This window comes from Eleutherodactylus coqui, chromosome 5 (assembly GCF_035609145.1).
Source record: "Eleutherodactylus coqui strain aEleCoq1 chromosome 5, aEleCoq1.hap1, whole genome shotgun sequence".
Classification (NCBI taxonomy): domain Eukaryota; kingdom Metazoa; phylum Chordata; class Amphibia; order Anura; family Eleutherodactylidae; genus Eleutherodactylus; species Eleutherodactylus coqui.
In genome coordinates, this window is record NC_089841.1 from 77569299 (window position 1) to 77595875 (window position 26577).

General features: G+C 41.8%; 1 protein-coding gene across 1 annotated transcript in view; it reads left to right on the forward strand.

Moving 5' to 3' along the window:
* Nucleotides 1-26577, forward strand: part of HCN1 (hyperpolarization activated cyclic nucleotide gated potassium channel 1) — a 391532-nt gene that overhangs the window by 220881 nt on the left and 144074 nt on the right. The window contains exon 3 of the mRNA XM_066602740.1: nt 14038-14199. Within this exon, the coding sequence (XP_066458837.1) occupies nt 14038-14199 (162 nt within the window). The remainder of the gene's footprint in view (nt 1-14037; nt 14200-26577) is intronic.

The following is a 26577-nucleotide window of genomic DNA, read 5'->3' on the forward strand; positions in this document are numbered from 1 at the left end:
ATTTTTATGAGGGCCGTAATTTACATTCATGAATACTTTACAGTTACAGATATCCCATAAAGCTTTAGCCATTTGAAATAAGAGGCATTCTGGTGAAGATTTAGTGGTGGCTGCTAGCCAAGGAATGTCCTTATCTTGACGGGAATGTGCAGCATTTATCAACATAAAAACATTTTCTGTTCTAGCTAGAGATGAAACTAAGGGTCAAAGACAGTGATGAGGAGGCACGTCCCTGTAGTGCAGTCATGGGACAGATGCTTATTTTTACATCCATTTGTACAAGTAGGTTCATGGCTTTGGACTGGAATTTCAGAGAATGATGGAAAACAACTAGTAATACAATATGGAACAACTGGAACATTTTCTTTGACGTATCTGTAGCATAATCAGTACATTCGGATGTAAGGACCTGATAATTATACAGAGATCAGCAGCATTACATAGACACTACTTATCTCTTCCTACAAAAGCAGCCTGTCAGAGATTGCTTTTGTAAGGGATCTCAGGCAGTTGGTTCAGGACTTTTTTCCAGGTCGATGTCCAAGTTGCAAACATAGGGCAGGAGTTGCCATTGCTAAACAAACAACGCTTTTTTAGCTGTAAAACAGGAAAATTGTAACTCGTAACCCAGTAATCTTGGGCATCTCAGTATGTCAATGTTACAGTTTTGAGTGAGCTCGGAGCCTTGTGTTGTAACCCAAGTGGACAGATAGTGTGGTCAAGGAAAGACAAGGGTCAGTAATGGGTAGGTATTTGTTGCAGTACAACAGAGTAGGCAGGTAGCATAGTCAGGATTTAGCCAAAGGTCAGTAACAGGTAGCAGCAATCATGTAGGAAGGAGCTGTAGATAGTAAGCTTGACTAAAGGCACAGAGCACAATAAATGTGCAAAGGAAGGAGGGACAAGGCTAGATTTATGCAGGGAAAACACAGGGTGGAGCCAGTGAGGGAAACACAGGGGCATGGAACTAGGAGCAAGGACAAGGTTTAGCAGAGGAGCTGTCCAGGGAGCTGAATAGCTCAGCAGATTGAGCTACCACCTGGAATATAGGAAGTTTAGGAAGTTCTGACAGTCAATAAAGTTCAAGATTCCGTATGAACAGTTGTTATTTAGAGTCCTAGCGTGGTTGACCGAGATCAGTGATAAGTGATAGTTGTCTCACTTAACAGTCTTTATGTTTACTAGCACAGGTTTCGTCACCGAGACAGAAAAAATTCCCTAAAGGAATAAGTGTATCACCGAGGGAACCACCAAATAATACGTAAAATTTAACTTTTATTGATACAAACTAAAAAATACAATAAAAAAGCGTGATCAATCTATGGTAAGTATCGTGCCTATAACGACCACTTGGCACCATATATTATAGTATGCTCCTGGATTATAAGTTGCGCTGACATATGTAAGTAACACCGTAAGAACTAACCGCACTATTAGTGATATCTTAGTGCGCATTCACAGTGTGCATACATCCCCAACTCAGCCCCACAGTCAGTTGGATTAAACCCACCGCTTATGGGATAAATTATTCGTTGTCGTAGTGTATACCAAATACAAAAAAGGGGGGCAAGGTAACTTATGAATGGCACACGGGGTAATTTTCATGGACCGTATAGCCCTTCTAGTCCCTTAATCCCAAATAGGACCACTTTATTAGTTCTTATTTACCAAACACTCTGTCTCATGGGCCTTATACACCCAAAGATAGTCAATGGTGTATACTCTCTGATGAACGTAGTATCACCATATCTCTATACTGGCAACTAGGCCGTAATAGTGAAGGCCACGGCAGAGTGTGCAGATAGTTTATCCCTTATAGTGATAAAGTGATAAAAGATCGTATATTTAAATGACATTTATGACATATACGAAATCCATCACTGCGAGTATACGTAATAGGATAGTGGGGTTGAGACAGAGCAACCGTCCAGGGTGTCAGTGCTGTGATTTACTACTGACAGTGTGCATATATCCTGCTGCTTGTAAGAGTCTCTACTTATTTTTATTTATATCAGTAGAGCACTTTGTAGTTGTGATTCCAATAGTGGTAACCTAAGGTCATATCGATATAAATATACAGGTAGACTAGGTTCACCCAATTGTTAGTGAATCATCAAACACTTTAAAGGAGATATCGTGCATGTGGCAGGACTGATTTATAGTCCAAAATTAGCCTAATGACCGATCTCCTAAATAGTAGTATAGCCCATTGAAATAGCACTGTTAAGTACTGTATCAGAGACACGACCGATTTTATAAGGTCAAAAATAAACTATGTCTGATAATTAATCGCATCATAGCCTTTTATTAGCACGGTAGTGTACTGACTTAGGCTAACTGCCTCTAGAAAGTCCCCCTACTCTGTGCTAAATCGCATAAACCACCATCAACGCGTTTCAACAACTCAAAGGCATTGAGCTGTATCATCAGGATGGTATAACTTATTGCAATCCCAAGATGGAAGGGTTGCAAGACAAAAGAAACTGACTAAGTATTGGTGCAGTCAATGATGACTAAGACTGCACCATAAAACTAGCTAGTGCTAATGGGTATAGAAGTGAACAGCCTGACAGGCTGTGTTCAAATGAGCAGCAATGGTCAGTAGCCCGATGACAGGGCTTTTAAAGACCAAACCACGCCTTCCTGTGTGGAGGGCTCGTCCCCGCTCAGCCAATCTGCTTCATCCATCATCCGGCGCTGTTTAACCGAGATCTCGCGATACCTGAGATCCCGCGCATGCGCAGTGCCACATAGCGTCCGTAGATGCCAACCAACGCCAACCAGGACTCCGGAAGACGCAGCGGCATCAAGACACCATGTAGACACCGCGCATGTAGCGCACAGGACAATACGGGGCTCAGTCTAGCCCAGAACAGGACAATAACCATTTAGGTGCAAAATAAAGTAGACCTCCGGGAAATGAATAAATTCACTTAATACCGGACATATCCTGTATGAAAGATGGTAAGTATAGTATGGACAACAGACTAAGGTTTATATAACATAGGACCAGCATATACAAAGTGTACCCAAATATATATATTATGCATGACAAAGTCATCACCAGATAGCAACACTGTAGTGTACCCTACAGTAACATAACAGCATAAGGTTCTATATAAATCAGTATTGCCAAGTATCTGTGACACATGCAATAAAAGTGACACTTGCATATTTGGAGAATATATATGTGAAAAATGCACTATATCTCTATAGATAACCATAAGTGCCATATTAAATATATGGGAGAATAGCAAATTAGACTGCAACAAGTCGATAATAATTAGCTATCAGGCAAAAGATTGCATAATTAATAGAGATATAGGGGTATGCAAAGATATAGCCGATATCACATTACTCCCAACGTCCTGTTATATAAAGGCAGCAAACGATAATTGATCATTTAGACCCTTTGGGCTACAACTGTCCAGACGGTGAATCCACCGTGTCTCCTTTTGCAGCAACATTTTATCTATGTTGCCCCTTCTTCCATTGGGTCTAATAATTTCAATTCCCTGAAACTGGATGCAATCTGGGTCGTTATTATGCACATCCCGCACATGTACTGCCAAGCTTGTTTTATCTCCACGATTGACATTTCCTATGTGTTCCAGTATACGTCTACGTAATTGGCGGATGGTTTTGCCTACGTAGTCAAGTGGGCAAGGGCAGGTGGCTTTATATATCACACCACTGGATCTACAGTTAATAAAATCCTTTATTTGGTATACCGTACCAGTGGTGGAGCTGGAAAAATTCCTGCCACGTTTTATGTGCTTACAGGCCTTACAACCTGTACATCTGAATGTCCCCTTTGGTAGATCGGACCCAAGCCATGTTTTAGTAGATGGCTGCACCGAAAAATGGCTATGAACAAGCCGATCCTTAAGATTGCGTCCCCGCTTATACGTGATCAGGGGTTTATTTGGAAGATGTTCCGCTAAATCCGAGTCTTTACACAGGATATGCCAGTATTTATTCAAAATTTGTCTAACTTCACTGGATTGATCGTCATAAGTGCCAATAATACGGAACTTGACCTCACTGTCATTTCTTATTCTTGGTTTCAGACAGTCTTCCCTTTTAACACTCTTAGCATGTGTATTGGCTTTTTCTACTATCTCAGCTGGATAGCCATGATTAATAAATCTCCGACTCGTCTCCTGAGATTTAGTAAGGAAGTCATTGTCAGAGGAACAATTTCGCCGTGTGCGAATTAATTGTCCCTTAGGTATTCCACGCTTAAGGGAGATGGGATGATGACTTTCCCAGTGCAAAAGAGTGTTGGTTGCTGTCGATTTCCGAAATATCGATGTCTGCAGTGATCCGTTTGGCAACTTAGTTATGGCGAGATCCAAGAAGGTAATTTGATGGGAATCAATTTCGGCCGTGAAGTACAATCCTAGATCGTTTTTGTTTAGATGGTTGACAAATCTACGAAAGTCATCAATTTCTCCTGTCCAGAGGATAAGCACATCGTCAATAAACCGGACCCAAAGATCGATAAATGGGGTCCAGGTCTCATTGTCCTCACTAAACACGGTGGTCTCCTCCCACCAGCCCAGGTACAAGTTGGCATAGCTGGGGGCACACGGGCTCCCCATAGCCGTACCCCTGAGCTGGTGGAAGTGCTTCCCCTCAAAGAGGAAGTAGTTTTTCGTGAGGACAAAGGACAGCAAGGTCATGAGAAAATTGTTGTGTTCTTTCAAATGTGTGCCCCTCTGATTCAGGTAATATTCTACGGCTTTAAGTCCACCATTGTGTGGTATCGAACTGTACAAAGCCTCAACGTCAAGGCTTGCCAGTTTCGTATTTGGGGATAGAACTATGTCCTCCAATTTCTTAAGGACATCCGTTGTGTCCTTAATATAAGCCGGTAGTGATTCAACAAATGGTCTTAATGCAACGTCTAGGTACGTACTCACACCTTGCGTAAGGCTGTCATTGCCTGCAACAATTGGTCGGCCTTTTAGTGGATCAAGACCTTTATGAATTTTCGGTAAACCGTAAAATGTCGCTATTTGGGGTACAGGAGAAAGTAGGTACTGCAATTCTTTGTCATCAATCAGGTCATCCGCTTTTGCTTGTGTCAGAATGCTTCTGAGTTCACTAATTATGCAATCTTTTGCCTGATAGCTAATTATTATCGACTTGTTGCAGTCTAATTTGCTATTCTCCCATATATTTAATATGGCACTTATGGTTATCTATAGAGATATAGTGCATTTTTCACATATATATTCTCCAAATATGCAAGTGTCACTTTTATTGCATGTGTCACAGATACTTGGCAATACTGATTTATATAGAACCTTATGCTGTTATGTTACTGTAGGGTACACTACAGTGTTGCTATCTGGTGATGACTTTGTCATGCATAATATATATATTTGGGTACACTTTGTATATGCTGGTCCTATGTTATATAAACCTTAGTCTGTTGTCCATACTATACTTACCATCTTTCATACAGGATATGTCCGGTATTAAGTGAATTTATTCATTTCCCGGAGGTCTACTTTATTTTGCACCTAAATGGTTATTGTCCTGTTCTGGGCTAGACTGAGCCCCGTATTGTCCTGTGCGCTACATGCGCGGTGTCTACATGGTGTCTTGATGCCGCTGCGTCTTCCGGAGTCCTGGTTGGCGTTGGTTGGCATCTACGGACGCTATGTGGCACTGCGCATGCGCGGGATCTCAGGTATCGCGAGATCTCGGTTAAACAGCGCCGGATGATGGATGAAGCAGATTGGCTGAGCGGGGACGAGCCCTCCACACAGGAAGGCGTGGTTTGGTCTTTAAAAGCCCTGTCATCGGGCTACTGACCATTGCTGCTCATTTGAACACAGCCTGTCAGGCTGTTCACTTCTATACCCATTAGCACTAGCTAGTTTTATGGTGCAGTCTTAGTCATCATTGACTGCACCAATACTTAGTCAGTTTCTTTTGTCTTGCAACCCTTCCATCTTGGGATTGCAATAAGTTATACCATCCTGATGATACAGCTCAATGCCTTTGAGTTGTTGAAACGCGTTGATGGTGGTTTATGCGATTTAGCACAGAGTAGGGGGACTTTCTAGAGGCAGTTAGCCTAAGTCAGTACACTACCGTGCTAATAAAAGGCTATGATGCGATTAATTATCAGACATAGTTTATTTTTGACCTTATAAAATCGGTCGTGTCTCTGATACAGTACTTAACAGTGCTATTTCAATGGGCTATACTACTATTTAGGAGATCGGTCATTAGGCTAATTTTGGACTATAAATCAGTCCTGCCACATGCACGATATCTCCTTTAAAGTGTTTGATGATTCACTAACAATTGGGTGAACCTAGTCTACCTGTATATTTATATCGATATGACCTTAGGTTACCACTATTGGAATCACAACTACAAAGTGCTCTACTGATATAAATAAAAATAAGTAGAGACTCTTACAAGCAGCAGGATATATGCACACTGTCAGTAGTAAATCACAGCACTGACACCCTGGACGGTTGCTCTGTCTCAACCCCACTATCCTATTACGTATACTCGCAGTGATGGATTTCGTATATGTCATAAATGTCATTTAAATATACGATCTTTTATCACTTTATCACTATAAGGGATAAACTATCTGCACACTCTGCCGTGGCCTTCACTATTACGGCCTAGTTGCCAGTATAGAGATATGGTGATACTACGTTCATCAGAGAGTATACACCATTGACTATCTTTGGGTGTATAAGGCCCATGAGACAGAGTGTTTGGTAAATAAGAACTAATAAAGTGGTCCTATTTGGGATTAAGGGACTAGAAGGGCTATACGGTCCATGAAAATTACCCCGTGTGCCATTCATAAGTTACCTTGCCCCCCTTTTTTGTATTTGGTATACACTACGACAACGAATAATTTATCCCATAAGCGGTGGGTTTAATCCAACTGACTGTGGGGCTGAGTTGGGGATGTATGCACACTGTGAATGCGCACTAAGATATCACTAATAGTGCGGTTAGTTCTTACGGTGTTACTTACATATGTCAGCGCAACTTATAATCCAGGAGCATACTATAATATATGGTGCCAAGTGGTCGTTATAGGCACGATACTTACCATAGATTGATCACGCTTTTTTATTGTATTTTTTAGTTTGTATCAATAAAAGTTAAATTTTACGTATTATTTGGTGGTTCCCTCGGTGATATACTAGCACAGGTTACCTGTAACAACTCTATGATTCTCTTCTTGGCCTGCTGGAGCAGATTCAGCGTCAACAAAGAGAAAGGAACAGAGGAACTGCACCTTCAGCCTTTCATGCGTCCTGACTTTCTTTCACCAGCCTATTACTCTTTTCCGGAGGACACTGCCCGTAGGACTGTAACTGTTAGATCACAGCATAAACAGGAGAGAGACTCCCTTTCCTCTATGTCAACAGCTTAGCTTCTCTCTGCACCCTCTGCAAACTTCTCGATGGCTGTATCTCTTTCTCCCGGAGGGCTGTATCTACAGCACTGCAATACATCTGGAGAGACTCCTGCTTCAACCTCTGTCCTGCACCTACACCTCTCTCAACTCCTTCCTGTCTCCTCTTATTGTTCAGCTCTGTTTCTCCATTCCTATCCCCTCTTAAAGTAACAGTACAATTACAAAAAAAACATCATTCTATCATTAAACAGCAAAAAGCTGTACTCTGTTACACGTTTGTACTTGCCCTCTCTTCAGCAGCTGCAGCATGCAATATACAGTTATGTTTCATATCTGCAATAGAACATCAATGCACACTTCATGTGCTGCAGACTTTCACTTGGAAAATGATGGTAGTGCTGCGTATCCATTAATCAATGGTGGACAGAAATTCATCACTCTAGAGGTTGTACTCTACATAATTATAATATGGCAATGTGCATGAGACATAACCAGAGGCATAGCTTGAAGCTCCTGGGCCCCAATGCAAAACCTGGAATGGGGCCCCCAACTATAATGCTTTATTCATAGTACTGGGTTACCTATATGGAGAAGAGAGGCCTTATAGGCCTCCCAAGGCTCCTGGGCCCGGGTGCAACCACATCCCCTGCACCCTCTATAGTTACGTCCCTGGACATAACTCTTTACAAGATGTTTGGCAGTAGCTGAAGCTTGTATTAGATGGAATAAGGTAACCTTACTTTAAACTATAAAGATTCTTGTTGCAATAAAAAGTAAGTGAGCCCTTTGGAATGACCCGGATTTCTGCATTGATTTCTAATAAAATGAGCTCTGATCGTTATCTAAGTTACAATTATAACAGGCATGAACACTAGAACTGTTTGGTATCCGTTTGCGTTTGTCTATAATTGTGACTTGCATAACAATCAGAACACATTTAATTAGCAATGAATGCAGAAATCCAGGTAATTCCAAGGAGTTCACTTATGTTTTCTTGCAACAGCCTTAGATGCTTCCTCGCAGTTCCACAACCTCTATGTCGGACCTTTCGAATGAGATGTAATATTCTGCAACAGCGTGCAGAGTGTTCCCCCCCTGAATTCCGCACCAAAATCTGCTCTGCTAAGGCTACATTCACACAGGTGAGCACAAGATCAGGCTGAGAAACTCGGCCCGATATCATGATGGTCAACGTGCGTTTTACCCACAGATGCAAGCTATTTTTCATGCAAAAACATGTGTTTCAAGTGTGTCAGAGAATCGGCAAGTGTTTCCCATTGATTTCAATGGGAAACATCACATTGCAGTCGTGTGCACATCGCACGGCATGAAATGCGTTTGACTGTCCCATTAAAAACAACAGGTAATGTGTTCTAAGGGAACGCGAAATATAGGATATGCAGCGTTTTGTTACCTCGCTACATCGCTCATGTGTAGAACTCCATTCTAAAGAAGGGAATTCATATTTGCCCGAATTTTGTGCGTCCTGCAACCATAAAACTTGTGCTAGAGTCATGCTTGTGTGAATGCAGCCTAACTGCAGATTTTGATGCGGAATTGCCTGCGGGATTCTGTCTTTTTCAATTCTGCACCAAAATCCATATATTAGCAGTGCAGATTTGGGGGCTGAATACTCCGCAGGAAGAATATTCTGCTGTATGTGGAATATTCCATATTGTGTGACTATATACACTCAGTCTGCAGCCTCATTCTCTAATATGGCCACAGAAATTCTTGGAAATAGAAAATTATTAATTAACACAAAATAATGGACATAATTCCTCTTAGCAATGTACAATGTGATGTGTGGTTCTAGAAATTGTGAATTACGGTTAAATGTTCATCATCATTACATCTGACACAAGTCTATGATATCATACTACCTAAATCAGAAAGAGAACTTTTTAATTAAAAATTAAATAAAAAATAGTAAAAAAAAAACCGAAATACACATTCCTTAAAGGGAATGTAGGAATGTGTTATAAGAAAATGACCTATGTAACGGGCGAGTGTTACGTGCCTGGTGGCAGGTTACGCAATGGCGTAGTGATGACAGTTGGAGGTGGCATATTTTTATCAAAAGCAACTTTACTGAACAGGAACGGTATTTACATTGTGTTTACATTGTGTTGCTCCATAGCAGAATTTGGCTATTGTAACGTTGAGTAATAGCTTGTCATACCATCATGTATCCATCTTTTACTTTGTTTGCATCATCCAGCATAACCCACTGCTGTGTATATCACCTCCCACCTTCTCCTAGTTCGCTGCAACAAGTCACATGTCTGTGGGCCTTCCTTAATAATGCCCGATTCCTGTATCAGTAACTGTAGTTTTCAGTGCCCCATAGGACCTCTGTCCTTCCATACAGAACACTAACACATCTCAGATGTAATTTCTTCAGAAGTCTCTTTCCCATATAAATAACTTGTGTCTTTATTCCCGCATTACACCCAGCTTTACTTATTACATGCTGCTCCACATTATCTCATGTATTGCTGCGCCATTATATCCTTTATCATAAACATTTTGCATCACATCTTCCACTGTGCATTATAACATGATAACTATTATGTAAGGCTTTACGTTTACCCCACTATGATGTCATGTTAAAATATACCCACGTTAACCCAATTCGTTGGGTCTGGTGATCCCTACCATGGCCGGCGATTTAACAAAAGTCAGTCCCAGGGGAGCACAGATGCTGCTACAAATCCAAAGAAAAAGACACTTGACAATAGTGTGCTGTGCTGTCAACTTGCTCACTTCATGTGTCTCACGATCCACTGCTTGCTCAAACGGGTTCACCTGCCCCCGGTCCTGGGCTTAAACAGCAGAAAATTCCATGCAGGAAAAAGTGTCATCCACGCTTGCTTGCAGAATAAAATGTATAATCTTCCTTTATTTAAACATATATACCACTGACGAAGGCTCTGTGCAGCCGATACGCGTCTGGTCCAGAGATGTGTATACCTGGCAAATTTTAAATATGTTTAAATAAAGGAAGATTATACATTTTATTCTGCAAGCAAGCGTGGATGACACTTTTTCCTGCATGGAATTTTCTGCTGCTACAAATCCTTGATGCTGTCATTCACTTCAGCCCCCAGGTCATTGGGGCTCGCTGATCAAGCAACATAATCTTCTTCTGCCCCAGGGTCATCAGGGCTTGCTGGTGGTCTCTCTGGATCTAGGGGCACAGTTGCTCTGGCCCTCTCCTGGGAGCTCCCTAGCAAGGTAAATCTGCTGGCTGCACTGGCCTGGAATAGGTCTCCATAACTTTAAGAGTCCTTGGTGGCCGCTGCATGAGCTCTGCTCTGCACTGCTGCTCTCTGATGTTCCTCTGGTTGACTGCACAAGAGCGGTGATGCAGCCCCTCTCCTTATATAGCATTAGCCTGGGAATGTTCATGATTAGAGATGAGCGAGTATACTCGCTAAAGGTAATTGCTCGAGCGAGCATTGCCTTTAGCGAGTACCTGCCCGCTCGAGACTGAAAGTCCGGGTGCCGGCGGCGGGCAGGGAGCTGCTGGGGAGAGCGGAGCCGAACGGAGGGGAGATCTCTCTCTCCCTCTCTCCCCCCCGCTCCCTCCTGCTGACTGCCGCTACTCACCGCTCCTCTGCGCCGGCACCCGAACCTTCAGTCTCGAGCGGCCAGGTACTCGCTAAAGGCAATGCTTGCTCTAGCAATTGCCTTTAGCGAGTATACTCGCTTATCTCTATTTGTGATGATTCTGAAAGGTGGGCAGGGCCTAGGAAAGGCTGAGCCCTGCTCACTATTACCTATGCATAGGGGATGCCCCTAGGGTAGTGACATCATGGGGGAAGCTGGGCTTCCTTATACCAGCTCTCAAAGCGTCCTGGCAGAGAATTGGGGGATTTATCCACAGTACCGTGGGAGCTTTCTTCAGGCACTGGAAGTGCCTTACAGTCCTACTTTTCCTCTTCCTCTCATGGCCGTCTCCTGAGTCAGAGGGGTCGGAAGCTAGATGCATGGCTGTCAGAGTCACTGGTCAGAGTAGCTGAGCTGCTGTAACAGTAAGCATGGGCGCTGGACAGCACCTCCACCTTGTACCTATTGTATAAATCAAGTTTTTGTGTAAAAAAAAATGTTTTGAAAATTTTTGATTTTTGAAAACTTTTGATGTCTCACTATATTTGCAAAAAAAATCCTATTATATTTCAGTTTTCACCCTGACTAGTAAGCCTAATAATGCTCTAACACTTCCTGTTCTGTAGAGAAAAATGTCAGTTGTCATCTCATTATCATCACAGGCAGTATTTCACAATAGGTGGTGGTCACAGCTCACCTCCTCTTTATCCATGCACAATGACATCTGCACAGGTCACAGGGCATGTCCACAACACAACGCTCCCCTATATAAGTCAATGGGTCAGTTCTTGTTCATTGGTTGAATGGCCCATGAGGTCCTTGAAGATGCAGTTAAGCATGTTTCTAAATGCTGTTTGACTATACATAGGTGTATATATGTGATGTATTCAGACTCCATTTGGCTGACCTCTGAACTTGGGGAGTTTTTAAAAGGCAGGGCTGAAAATGACAACAAAATCGAACAGGGTTAACATGTACACTTTATCACCTGACCATTACACATTTAGCGGTTTGTCAGGCATCCAATTACAAAACCCAATATGGTGTTGGGCTCACTCATTAAGCTATAACGGTCTTTGCTCTTCTGGAAACACTTTCCACAAGATTTTTGAGTGTGTTTGTGGGAATCTGTGTCCATTGAACCAAAAGATCATTTGTGGGATCAGGCATTGATATTATAAGGTCTTTCTCACATTCGGCATTCCAATTCATTTGAAAAATGTTCAATGGGGTTGACATCAGAGCTCTGTGGAGCCACTTGAGCTCCTCCACACCAAACTCTTCATACCATGTCGTTAGGTACCTTGTGTTGTGCACAGGGGCACAGATATACTGGAACAAAAAAGGGTCTTCCCCAAATTGTTGTCACAAAGTTGTAAATAAAAATTGCTTAAACACTAACCTTTACTGGAAATAAGGAGCCAAACTGTGAGAAACAGCCGTAAGCCATTACATCTAAAGCCCAATTTACACGCAACGATTATTGTTTGAATAAACGAAAGACTGAAGGAATAAATGACTTTTTTTTACATAGAATTACTGAGCATTTAAATGTACAGATAATCTTGTGAAATCCTCTCCATTTTCCTCATTAGCTAAAGTAAACACTATATATGATGGAAGTGTGTTTATGGGAGGAATCTCTGGCTAGCAGGGTTTTAATTAGTGTGAAGATAAGCCATTGTCTTCTGCTGGCATGAGTAAACAAGTAGTCATTGTGTTTATGCAAGGCAAACAATCACCCCTCCCCTCAAGTTGTTCAGTCTTTTAAAGACTGAAGGAATGCTATTTAAACAGAGCGAAAAGCGAACGAATTAACGACCATTTTTATGCAAGCTGAAACTCAGCGATAAATGATAAATGAACGAATAGTTAATGATGGCTTTGCATTTACACATAACCATGATTGAGCAAATTCGTTCGCTTGAACGAATTTTGAGCAATAATCATTGCGTGTAAATGGGCCTTTAGAGAGACAGATAGCAAAATGTGAATTATCACTCCAGAGAACCTGTTTGCACTGCTGCAGAGTCCAGTGGTGGTGTATTCACACATTTCCTATTCACGCTAGGCATTGGGCATGGTGAAATTAGGTTTGTGCTGTATGCAGCTGCTTAACCATGGAAACCCATTTCATGAGGTTCCTGTCACACAGTTCTTGTGGAGATCAGAAATTTTAGGGACTGACATGCACCCTATGACAACATCACATGTAAAGCCACTGAGGTTCTCAGTGCAGCCCATAGTACTACCAATGTTTGTCTGTAGAGATTGCCTGTATGCCTACCTTTATTCACCTATTTGCAATAAGTGTGACTGAAGCACCTCAACTTAGGGGGCCCATAAGGTGTCTCTTTTCCATATAGGGAGCCCAGTACTATGAATAAAGCATTACAGTTGGGGGCCCTGTTACAAGTTTTGCATTAGGGCCCAGGAGCTTCAAGTTACACCTCTGGGAGGGGGTACACAGACTTTTGGTTATATAGTGTATGTAATGTTTGACCTTTATAAGTTTCAAATATATGATCTACTTTGCAAAAAGTTCTAGTTAGCCCTTGATATATGAGTCTGCAGTAAGAGATGTATGATCCATGTTAAGTAGTAGGTGTTAAGATGAAGTTCAGATATTGGTGACTTTAAAATGCTGATGCATGTTATGTGTCTAATACACTGACTCAGCTATTTATTATTTTCTACATCAGAACTATCACATCCTTTTAACACTTATAGGAGACTTTCCAAATCAAATAATGTGCATTATGGTACTTGAGAGAGTTCAGAGTGAAATCGCAACTGGAAGGTGGCCAATATCTACTAAATAAGTCACCAAAGTGCTTCCAGACGCCCAGGGGGCCTGATCTCAGATTCTACCCTGGGGCTTTGAGATCTTTTAGCTATGACAATGTCATGCAAGGATGAAAAGCCAACTAAAAAGTTCTACAAAGTTCTGCAAATGTTCTCCATAACTACCCACAATCCCCTCGACTAAACGTTTTTCCTTTTCTCTCGTTCAGATTTTCCACATGACCTATGACCTTGCCAGTGCCGTGGTGAGAATCTTTAACCTCATCGGTATGATGCTGCTCCTCTGCCACTGGGACGGCTGCCTGCAATTTCTGGTTCCTCTTCTTCAGGAATTTCCAAGTGATTGCTGGGTGTCATTAAACAATATGGTTGTAAGTACTGCAGAGTTTCTACTTTGTATGGGCGTATTTTTTGAATCTTAAATGGTCACTGACTTTTCAAGTATCTTGTACTTATATGATAGCCATGTGATAAGTAGTAAAAGTGCAGATCACTTTCTTTACCTAAAATTAGGTTTTTGTGCTGAAAAATCCCTCTAAAGTGCTAGATACTAGGGGTCTCACTACCATCTAACTTGCTATTTACTGCCTGTTGTCATGTCACGTTTGTCTCTAATAACAGAGATAACAAGATGGAAAACAGGTAGTAAAGGAGGCAGATGACTCATGTAGCCCATAGAAATCTATTTAGAGAGTAGGGTGAGGAGGAGCTGCTGCAGAAGAAAAAAAACACCTACACTGCTGTAGTTAATGGTAAGCGATTTACTGTCCGACAGCTACTGAAATCACCTCTACACTGCTCAGTACTGCTGTATATTGTCCTCCATGCTGCTGCTCTTTAGAGTTGTGGAACAAAATCTACTGTTTCTTCAAGTCGAGTATAAAATATATCATAACAGCAAGCTCCTCCAACACATTAAAGCCTATGGTTCTGTCCAGGTTTTCTTCTCAATGGCATGTGAGACAGGAACCTGAGAATGGTGGAGAAGAAATTGCAGTATAAAAGAAGCCTAATACCACCATACAAGGTCAAATAATGCATCCATACAGTACAGGGTATCTCAAAAGTGTGAAAACACCCATATAGAATGAAAATTATTTGGCAGGCGGTGATTCGATTTTGCATATAAGCTGCAGGGGAAGGGGGAAACCTGGTAGGTCATATGACCAACATGACAGCCGTTTTGAATTTTGAATCTTGGATTCAACTCTAATTTTTCCAGTGGGAAGGTAGGTGTGTGATATAGCATATTGGTAGAGAATTTCATGAAAAAACAATGGTGTGCTTCATTGTAACATGACTATATTCGTTCTCATGTTCTATATTCATTCTCATGTTAACACAGCAATTCCTCTTTTTTACAGGCACTGTGAATGATTGCATTATTTCAAGAAGAATGTGTTGAGATTGTCCTTATCTCAGGTGAACGAAGCACACTTATTACTGCCGCAGATTTTAATCAATGCCTCCCAACCAGACCTCCGATTACCTACAGTGCAGTTGCCAAACTTTTTCCAAAATCCGAGAAACAGGTTCTGTTCTTGATTAACCAAAATCTGGATGACTATAAACCATTATTGATGACTGAGACCAGAATAGAAGTTGTTGATGCTTCATCAATAATGGTTTTCGGTCATCCAGATTTTGGTTTATCAGTGACAAAACCTGTTTCTTGGAATTTGGAAAAAAGTTTGGCAAATGCGCTGTGGGTAATGGCAGGTCTGGTTGGGTGGTATTGACTGAATTCTGTGGCAATTACATGTGTTTTGTACACCAGACATAAGGACAATCTCAACATGTACTGCTTGAGATAACGCCATCATTCTCATTGCCTGTAATGAGGAAGTATCACAGTGCTAACATGAAAACAAATAAAGTCATGTTAAAATGAAGCACACCATTGTTTTTCTGGTGAAATTCTCAGCCAGTTTGATATATCACGCACCTGCCTTCCCATTGGAAAAAAGGAAAGTTGAATCCAAGATGGCAGCATTCAAAATTGCTGTCACGCTGGTGATATGGCCTAATAGGTTTCCCCCTGTTAAAAGACTCAAGTGCGGTTGACTTCTTCGGATTATGAGTTTGTCATCAGTTGGATAAAAAAAGCGTTTGTTGTTAAATTTGACCCAATGTATGATTGTTTTAGTTGGAATTGTCCATTTCCATCAACTTTATGTGCGTTTGGTCACCTTACGTTTACAGTTCTCTCAGTTGTCATGTACATTGCTTGGACAGCAGTCTGCCTGACTAAAATTAACATTGATAAAGAATGTTTTTCTCAGCAGCCTCATCCTCAGGGACTGCAAAAAAAAATGGCGGCGAGCAATTGCTCAGCTTGGGTCTCCCTTTCCCCCAAACCGGCCCTTAGGCTCTAGCTATACCCCTGAATTTCTTTGTTAAGCACCGATGCAGATGTACTTCGACATGGCAAAGTGGCTGCTATCAATATATCACTTGCATTTTAGAAAAAGACGCTGTCCCGTGGGAGCACATGAGATGTGATATGACCGAGCAGGCGGTATTTTATTTTATGTTATTCATTTGATTCTGGGAGTTGAGATCTTTGCGCCTGAGTTTTGATTAGTTTTAGATATGGATCAGAATCTTCGGTACTGTAGGCGTGAACGCAGGTAAAGCTCGATTAAATCTGACAATATTCACTTCCTGATAGATTCCTTTGTGTCAGGAAGACAAGTTTTGTCCACGGGCAGACTTTTCAAAAGCCGACTCTTGACAGTTAATTATGCCCATTCTGCAGGATTTGTCACTTCCATTTGTGACAATATTTTTTTTATTTGTTCCAGCTTCTTCCATTAAAATCCATTTTAACATCTTTTAGTTAAAGCTTAGCAGTCAGTATATCAGATATTCAAAAAAAAAAAAAAAAAAGCAAGTAGATAGCTTGAGGGGGATAATAATATTCCACTATGTCTTAAGGGCTACCAATTGTTGGCCTCTTAGGACTTGTTCAAATAGGCAGTGAAGGTGTCTAATGTAGTATCATAGCACGTAATTGTAATATAGCATGAGCTGGGAATATCGCTCATGCATTGAGTTCTCTGATCACTGGGAATCTCTAATTAGCTCAGATGAATCGTAACACAAAGGTTGGCTTATTCACTGACTGTCCAACATGCATTATGAATTTCTAGCTTTTAACCAAACTCAAGTGTAGATGCAAAGGTTTTGTATGACTAAATATGAACAACATGCGTATCCAAACAGCTTGGACCTTTAAAGGTACGAATTCTCGTTGAAGGGGTTTCCCAGCACCAATGGCAGTTTCTCAAAAAGCTTCGTCACTCCAATCAGGATCCCGAATCCATGGCCATGCGTCCGGTTTGTTAACATGCCTCACTTCCATCCACGGCCATTAACAACATTTCCTATTTGTCCTAGCTCTGGCTTCTCAGCCAAAGCCAGAAGCCGCAAAGAGCACATCTCTACCACTTTGTTGTTTCCAGTCCACCACCAAGCACAAAAATTCAATGCATGCGCAGCCGCCATGAGAAATACATTAGTACTCCAGGGACATTGGGTCTGTTGTTGGTGACCTCATTGATAATCACCGGTTACCATTGACAGCGGTTACCTTCTGCTGTCAACAGAGACTGGAAGAATTGTGGCACTGCAACACTGTATTGTTGGGGCTGAGGCCGGATAAGTACTGCTGTATTTGTTATTTTCATAAATGCACCTGACAATAAATTTTCAAATCATAACTGGGCAATCCCCTTAAGAAGATCTAGCTGGTAAGGAGACTTTAGGGACATGCTTTATGGAAAAAAAGCATGCAAAACAGCTCTTCTTAAAAAGGAAGAGAAACATCTCTGTTGTACCATCTATAAGTGACCTGTAAGTCACTGTTGAAATCTTTTAATAGTCTTACATAGTATATTATGCCGAATGAAGACAATGTCCATCGAGTTCAACCTGTTGCAAGCCCCCCCCCCCCCCTTGTTGATCCAGAGGAAGGCAAAAAAAAAACAAAGAGGCAGAAGCCAATTCAGCCCATTTGGAGGAAAAAATTCCGTCCCGACACCATAATGGCAGTCAGAGTAATCCCTGGAGTTCCTACCTACCTCCAAGACCCGGATCAACAACCCTTCTGATTATTTAATGACTATACCCTGTAATATAGTCATTAAATACTTGTTTTTTCTTTGGGGAGGGGGGAGAGGGGGGTTGTATCATGTACACAACATGCTGACCACTTTAAAGTCTTAAAACATGACTTATCAGTCAAACTAGAGACACCCATCTGTAGACAGCAGTGTTTTGGACTTGTTGCTTCTTGTCATACAAAGTAAGGCTCTGGTTGGCTGTATGAGATATGCTGCTTTTCGGAAGGTATTGGTTCTCTACGCAGTGATCCAGCTGGTAGGTAGACTTTGAAAGGCACCAAGTCTGCCAAAGCCATTGATCTAGATTGTTGGAAGAGAAAAGGGGCACCTCAAGAGTTGCCCCTCTTAGGGGTTATCCAACTACTTGTATTTTTTACTGAAAAATGCATTATATGGCAGTAAGAGCCATGGTTGAAAGATTCTGGCCCAACCGGACAACCCCTGTTCCTGTGCCCTACTAACCTAAAGTGGAAAGCTTCATCATAGAGCACCTCTCTTCAATTTAGTATTTTCAGTAACCAGGTTTTCCTACCAATCTGATACATAATCAGGTAATTATATTAGAGCGATCCATGGAATGCTGACTCCTTAATGGAAGCTTGTAGGAGCAGGAAGGAGATGAAAACTCCAGCTGAGATGTTATTTACAATGAATTCATCACATTTGTTTCAAAATGTATACATGGAAAATGCAGATATTGTTCACAGTTATAGGAACTGAACTGAATCATTGTTTGTTTGTGGTACATTGTAAAATTATAGCCTTAAAGTAATCCCAGGGTGCAAGTAAACAATGGAAAGGTTGCACAAAAAGCTTTATAAAAATGATAATAGTCTCTAAAGGTTTGTATAATACTAGCAGCTGTCCAATATGAATTTCTAGGAAATTTTTCAAATTGTAGGAAATCAATTATTTTTTTATGGGAGAGCAAGAGGGTAAGAGTCAAAGAGGATCTGTCACTGGATAAAGTGCCACGCAAAAATATCCACCCTCTTGGTGTTTTTTTCTGTTTAGTTGCATTATTGCCTGAAATCGAAGTACTTTTTTTTTCTTTGGGTGGGGGTGGGGGATGGGGTTGTACCCTGTACTCAACATGCTGACCACTTTAAAGGCATGAAATAGTATTTTTTGTACTGTGACATAAACAATAATTAAGACAAAAAAATTGTGATCTTTAATGTGCGTAATTAGAGATGAACGAGTAGTGCCTTAGTCGAGTATCTGCCCACTCGTCTCTAAATATTCGGCTGCCGGCGGCTGTCAGGGAGCGGCGGGGGAGAGTGGGGAGGAACGGAGGGGAGATCCTTTTCTCCCTCTCTTCCCCCCGCTTCCACCTGCTCACTCCTGCAACTCACCTGTCACCCACGCCGGCAACCTAATCTTTAGGGACAAGCGGGCAGATACTCGATTAAGGTACTACTTGCTCGAGTAGTTAGCCTTAGTGAGTATACTCGCTCATCTCTTTGCGTAATTATTCAACCCCTAAAAGTCAATAGTTTGTAATGTCTCCTTTTGCTGCAATTAGAGATGTAAGTCTCTTTGGGTATATCTGCTCTAGCTTAGCACATTTAAACGCTGAGATTTTTGCCCATTTTTTGCCCAGACAAAACTGATTCAACTCCTTTAAATTAGATGTGTTGCTTTGGTATACAGCAGTCTTCACGATACGCCACAGATTCTCCAGTGGATTGAGGTCTGGGCCTTTATTAGATTCTTCCAAGACATTTCCATGTTTCCCTTTTAGACCCCTCCAATGCAGCCTTAGCAGTATCTTTAGGGTCATTGTCCTACTATAAGGTATTATCTCGGTCCCAGTCTTATCTCTTTCAGACTGACACAGGTTTTTTTCCAAGAATTTCCCTGTGTTTACTGCCATCCATCTTTCCTTCATCCTGAGCAGTTGTCCAGTCCCTGTAGATGATAAGCCTTCCTATTGCAAGATGCTACTACCGCGCTTCACTGTGGGAATGGTGTATTCGAGGTGATGCAAAGAGTTGGGTTTACACCACACATAGCCAGATAGTAAAATGTTGGTCTCATTGGAGCAGAGAAACTTCTTCTATGTATCGGGGAGTCTGACACATGCTATTTGGCAAACTCCAAACCCATTTTCTTATGTTTTTCTTTAAGCAATGGCTTTTTTTCTGGCCACTCCTCTATAAAGTCCCAGTCCGTGGAGTGCGCTGCTTATAGTGGTTCTATGGACGGATTCTTCCATCTCCGCTGTGGCTCTTGGCACTCCTTCAGAGTTATTTTTGCTGTCTTTATTGAATATCTTATTAATGACCTTCTTGCCCCGGTATGTAAGTTTTGGCATCCTTCCCTGTCAGGTTTGTGCTTGTGCCATATTCTATCTATAGTGTTATGGATTTAACGGGGCACTATGGGATGTTCAAAGTTTAGGATATTTTTATATAACCCTAGTGTGAACAATACGTCTCCATAACTACACAGATGTTGAAAACTGGGCAATTCTTGCTTGTATTGAGAAATCTAAAGCACACAAAGGCTATTTGATGAAAATTTACACTAAATTTAGGGGTTACTGGGTTGATGAAGAATCCACAGATTCTAAAAGATCGATATGAACTAAGGATCTAGGTTAAATCCCATCTACCAAATTAGATTTGATCAGAAAGAACATTTTGAACATTATAATGTTCATTTTACAACTCACATATTGTTCTATTAATTTGTTTTTCCAAGACTGAGTCCTGGAAAACCCTTTTGCTAACCAGGTATGTATTGATCAAAAAGTGTAAAACATCAGTAACCTGTTTTATGTGTTTCTTAAGGTCCATTTACACACAAAGATAATCCTTCAAACGATTGAAACATTGAAAGTTTTAGTGATGTTTTTGCATAAAGTGTTAATGGCCAGTAATGCCCATTAACACTTTATCATCTTCATTTGCATGCAAAAGGGCCTCCAGCAGCTGTTTGAAGAGCCCAGCATGTGACTAATCCCACACCCAGTTGTACGCATAGGTGCATTGTTCCTCATGCAGCTACTGGCAGAATACAATGTAATCTCCCGGGTCCTATGGAGAACATAGCATGCGGTCTGTTAAGAGATACTTTATCTCTCTGCGGCTGAACAATGGATTTGAAACTCACCTTAAAACCATTGTTCAGACAAAAAAATGCACAATCCCCACGTTTACAGGTAATGATTATCGCCCATTTTCGGTAGTTACATGTAAATGGGATTTTACACATTGTAAGCAAATAAAGTATATAAACCATTAAAATTTACAATGCAGCATAAACATTAAGCATAGCAATAATACTTGGAATAAAGCTTGAACTATACCCAACACAGTAAAAATGTGCTCACCTACAATCAGCAGCTTCTACTAATATGTCCCACATTTGCATAAGCATTGGATAAAGTTCAGAAACAAATATAATAGCATAAAAGCAAAGATATTTCAACATTGTTGACTTGTCTTATAACTCTAATAAACGCCTCAGTCCTTGTGCAATCATTCTTCCAGCTGATCCCTATCCTCCGGCGAATAAGAATAAAGGATGTATGGTTGTCCATTGAAAAGGACTGCTTTGTTCCATAAGACTGCCATATCAGAAACAATCTCGGATCATCTTAGGCTGTGCCTTAAGACATAATGTACATTTGGCTGTGTCTTTTTGTCAGAGATGAGTCATTTTACAAGGACGACAGGTGCTTCTAACTATGGGGCTGGCATCATTCACAGGTCCGCTGCTATGAAAAACACGGGGTAAATATTTCCAGTATATATCTGATACACAATTTAACAATAACCGTGAAGCAGACTCGTGCTGCTATCACTGTCTGAACCTACATATATACTCTCAATGTCAAAAAAAGTCAAGCACCTAGAAGGAGTTTTCGGAATGGAATAAAACTTTCTCTGTGTGATTGTCACATTGATATAAGCAAGTGATTGCAGTATAAGAGCGGAAGGAGAATTTATTGCAAGAAACTGAACATTTCAAGGGAGGCTCTAGTACCCTGTCGTACTGCCTCTAGCTTAGATGCAAGGTGTGATATGTGTGGGCATAGAGGCATACAGGTTTTGTATGGTATTCTGTGGTATATCGCTCCACATTTGCTATAACTGAGCCTCTAGATCCTACAAACTTGTAGGCTGTGAAAGTTGGTGTCCCAGATGGTCCCATACATGTTCTATTGCTGATAAATCTGGCTAACAGGCAGGCCACTACACACAAGTACCGCCTCTAGCTGAAATACAAGATGTGGTACAGGTGGGCATGGAGACTCAAGTACCCTGTTTACAACCTCTAGCTTGGAAGCAAGATGTGATACAGGCGGGCATGGAGGCTCTAGTACTTTGTTGGGCCACCTCTAGCTTGGATGCAGGATGTGATACTGCTGGGCATGAAGGCTCTAGTACCTTGTTGGGTCACATCTAGCTTGGATACAAGATATGATACGGGCGGGCATAGAGGCTCTAATTTCCGGTTTTACTGCTTCTAGATTGGATATAATATGTGATATGGGTGGGCATAGAGGCTCTAATACCTTGTTGGGTCACCTTTAGCTTGGATGCAAGATGTGATACGGATGGGGATGGAGGCATATAGGTTCTGTATGGCATTCTGCGACGTATAAGTCCACATTAACTCTAACTGATCCTCTAGATCAGTGGTTCCCAAAGTGTTCTATATGGACCTGCAGGGATCGATTTTTGACTTGCTGGGAGTCTACGTCAGCAAGAAAAAAAGTGGGGAGAGCATGAGATGTATGTGTGGGTCCACGTGAGCGGACGCCAAGTAGGCAGGTCATCAACAACATTTAGGTGTTCTGTAAATGACATAATATACCTTCCACAGATTGTGTACATAATACTTATAATAGACCTAGAAATTACTTACCTCTTTGATATTTCATAAAATTGTTTATGTAAAGTTCGTGCAAAACTTCTTGGGGTCTGGCGAAATACAAAACAGACCTGCGCAGTACTAATTTACCTAAAAAATTTCTACTACACATAATTTTCACGTGATCCGCCAGAGCCCAAGACGTTTTGCGTGAACTATACCCATCTGCTTTGTGGTGTGCTGTGTTCATGTGCAAGTTTTAACAAGTTTTCATAGCGGCAGCAACGCATTACCTGTTGCTTATCCTACTAAATATGTGCAGGAGAGGTAGCAGCATAACAGGTGCTTCCAAAGTATTTAAGAACAAGAACTTTATTGTTTCATCCTTTTAAAACAGGCAACGTTTCGACCTTTTACGGTCTTTCTCAAGCCGATAAGAAAATGAAACAGGGCAAGAGGTCCATGTTCCTGGAAGTAAGTATGCAAGTAAGTATGTGAATTCCCAGATTCAAATACTTACTTGCATTTTGTGTCCACTCTCCAAAAAAACCCTATCTAAATGAGTAGCACTGTGTCTGGATTTGTATTGCGGAATCTGGAGTGGGTATCCGCCTCTGGACTGCATAGCAAATACTGCCCATAACACGCTATTGAAAAATTGTTTTTCTTGCTCATGAGCGGAAATCAATTGCGATAGTCCACTTGCGTAAATAAAATCGCAGCATGTTCTATTTTTAAGCAGATTCCACATGGATGGCTTCCATTGACATTGCAGAAAGGTCGCAGATTTTGCGTCATCGCTAGACGATGACGCTGGAAAAGCAGGGTTTTGCTTTTTTTTTTTTTTTTATCTGTACTGCGCATGTCTGAGGGCGAGCCATGCGGACCATCCGCAGTACAGAAAAGAAGAAGAAATGACAGGTATGTGCAGATCCCGGCTGCACACAAGGCTGGATTCCGCTGAGGGCTCCCGCATGCAGAATCCAACCCAGTCGTATGTAGATGGCCTTAGGCAAGAAGGAGGTCTACAGAAAACAAAAAGAAATCAGCAAGTAGTCTACGGGGCAAAAAAGTTGGGGAAACTCTGCTTTAGATCATGTAAACTTGTAGGCTGTCGAAGCTGGTGTCCCAGATGGTCCTATACATGTTCCATTAGCGATAAATCTGGCAATGGAATTCTCTTTAACAATTCGTAATTTTCAGATTTCATGAGTTAAGGGTAGTTGTGGTCTTTACCGTCTTTCTGCTTACTCTCCCCCCCCCCCCCCTTCCTTTTGAACCCATATAGGTAGGTTCAACACAGAAAATCTCCTAATGGTGAGATTAGATGGGATTAGGAGAGCACCCTTGTATTTAGTGAGCCTGGCAGCAGAAAGATACTTAGTTCATGTCTGGTGAAGAATTTAGTGAACTCCAATAAGGACCAGTAGAATTAAATCATGTTCCAGGATTATATCTATGACTTCATCTGTGAGAGATGCAGCAGCAACTATGGCACTAAAACAAGAAAGGGTCCGGTGTCTAGATGTTCAGCAATAAACTACCTACCTATGGCTTGAAAACTGACACCTTCAAAATAAAGATGTTTACTACAGTCAGAAGATACTACCTTGGCAAATGAGTGTGTATGTCATACTTGAAAAGTATAACATAGGTACTTATTTATTGTAATATATTCAATCCAAGCAAGCAGTGTTACTTACTTACATCTAATGTGATGTGCAGTACATATAAATAACCTTATTGGCATGTATCCAGTATAAACTCTTTAAACATTCATGTTTGTTATCCAGATTGAAAAAGTAATACACTTTAAGTAAGCCCTTGTTATTAATTTAATTCTGTTTGCAATGTACCTATCAGGCTTGTCAAGTACACAACTGACTTACCACTGTTTAAGTATCATAATTCAATAGTATTCAAACAGGTAAAACCCAATATAAGTGCAGTGGTGCAGACCGAGGAGGAGGGCAGCAGAAAGGTGGTAGTCACAGTGGCACGGCTGCTACTCTCCAAAACACAGCCTGGCTTGTCCCTGAGCAGTGGTAAATTTGGCAGTTCTTTTTGCGTGCTGCCCACAGGGTTGGGCAGGGTAAGATGGTGTTACCCCAGTGGGGTGCTACCCATGGAGTCAGGTTGGGGAAGATGTTGTTTTGTTGTGATGCCAGTCCGTATATGGCTAGGAACTAGAGATGAGCGAACACCAAAATGTTCGGGTGTTCGTTATTCGGAACGAACTTCCCGTGATGCTCGAGGGTTCGTTTCGAACAACGAACCCCATTGAAGTCAATGGGCGACCAGAACATTTTTGTATTTCGCCGATGCTCGCTAAGGTTTTCATGTGTGAAAATCTGGGCAATTCAGGAAAGTGATGGGAATGACACAGTGACGGATAGGGCAGGCGAGGGGCTACATGGTGGGCTGCATCTCAAGTTCACAGGTCCCACTATTAAGCCACAATAGCGGCAAGAGTGCCCCCCCCCCCCACTGTCAGCATAAAGATCGTTCTCCTCTGCCACAGCTGTAACAGCTGTAGCAGAGAAGAACGATGTTTGCCCATTGAATTCAATGGAGCCAGCAAAACAACAGGTTCCACTGAATGCAATGGGCTGCCCGCGATCGCAGGATGAATGGTCAGAAAGGGGTTAAATATATAACCCCTTTCCTGCAATTCATCCAGAAATGTGTTACACTAAAAATATATACCGGCGTATAAGGCGACCGGGCGTATAAGACGACCCCCCAACTGTCACCTTATACGCCGGTAATACAGTGGAGCAAAGAATAAAAAGCATTACTCACTTTTTCAGATGATCTGCAGCGCTCCTGCAGGCTGTCGCTCCTTCCTGGTTCCCGGCAGACTATTCCTTTCTCCACGAAAGGCTTTAAATCCCTGCCTCCAGAAACACATGTGCCTTCAGCCAATCACAGCCAATGACAATGATGTCATTGAATGGCTGTGATTGGCTGTGTTTCTGGAGGCGGGGATTTCAAGCCAATCACAGCCATTCAATGACATCATTGTCATTGGCTGTGATTGGCTGTGTTTCTGGAGGCGGGGATTTCAAGCCTTTCGTGCAGAAAGGAATACTCTGCCGTGGATTAGGAGGGAGCGACAGCCTGCAGGAGCGCCGCAGATCATCTGAAAAAGTGAGTAATGCTTTTTATTCTTTGCTCCACTGTATTACCGGCGTATAAGGTGACAGTTGGGGGGTCGTCTTATACGCCCGGTCGCCTTATACGCCGGTATATATTTTTAGTGTAACACATTTCTGGATGAATTGCAGGAAAGGGGTTATATATTTAACCCCTTTCCGACCATTCATCCTGCGATCGCCGGCAGCCCATTGCATTCAGTGGAACATGCTGTATTGCTGGCTCCATTGAATTCAATGGGCAAACATCGTTCTTCTCTGCTACAGCTGTTACAGCTGTGCCAGAGAAGAAGGATTTCTCTTCTATATGTTCTCAATGGGGTCAGCGCTGCTGCCGCCGGCCCCATTGAGCGCATATAGAGAAGATTTATGGCCCTAAGAAGGACCGTTGGGGTTCTTGACACCTAAAATACTCCTAACACTCTCCCTATAGCAGCTCCAACACGATAGCGCTTTCCCTAAACTCATGTCAGAATGCATCCATAGCGAGCCGCGGGAGGGGCAGATTTCAATACTCGGGTGACACCTTATCTCCCCAGCCACTCACAGCAGGGGGGTGGTATAGGGCTTAAACGTTGCAGGGGGAAGTTGTAATGCCTTCCCTGTCTTTATATTGGCCAAAAAAAAGCGCTAACGTCTCAGGGAA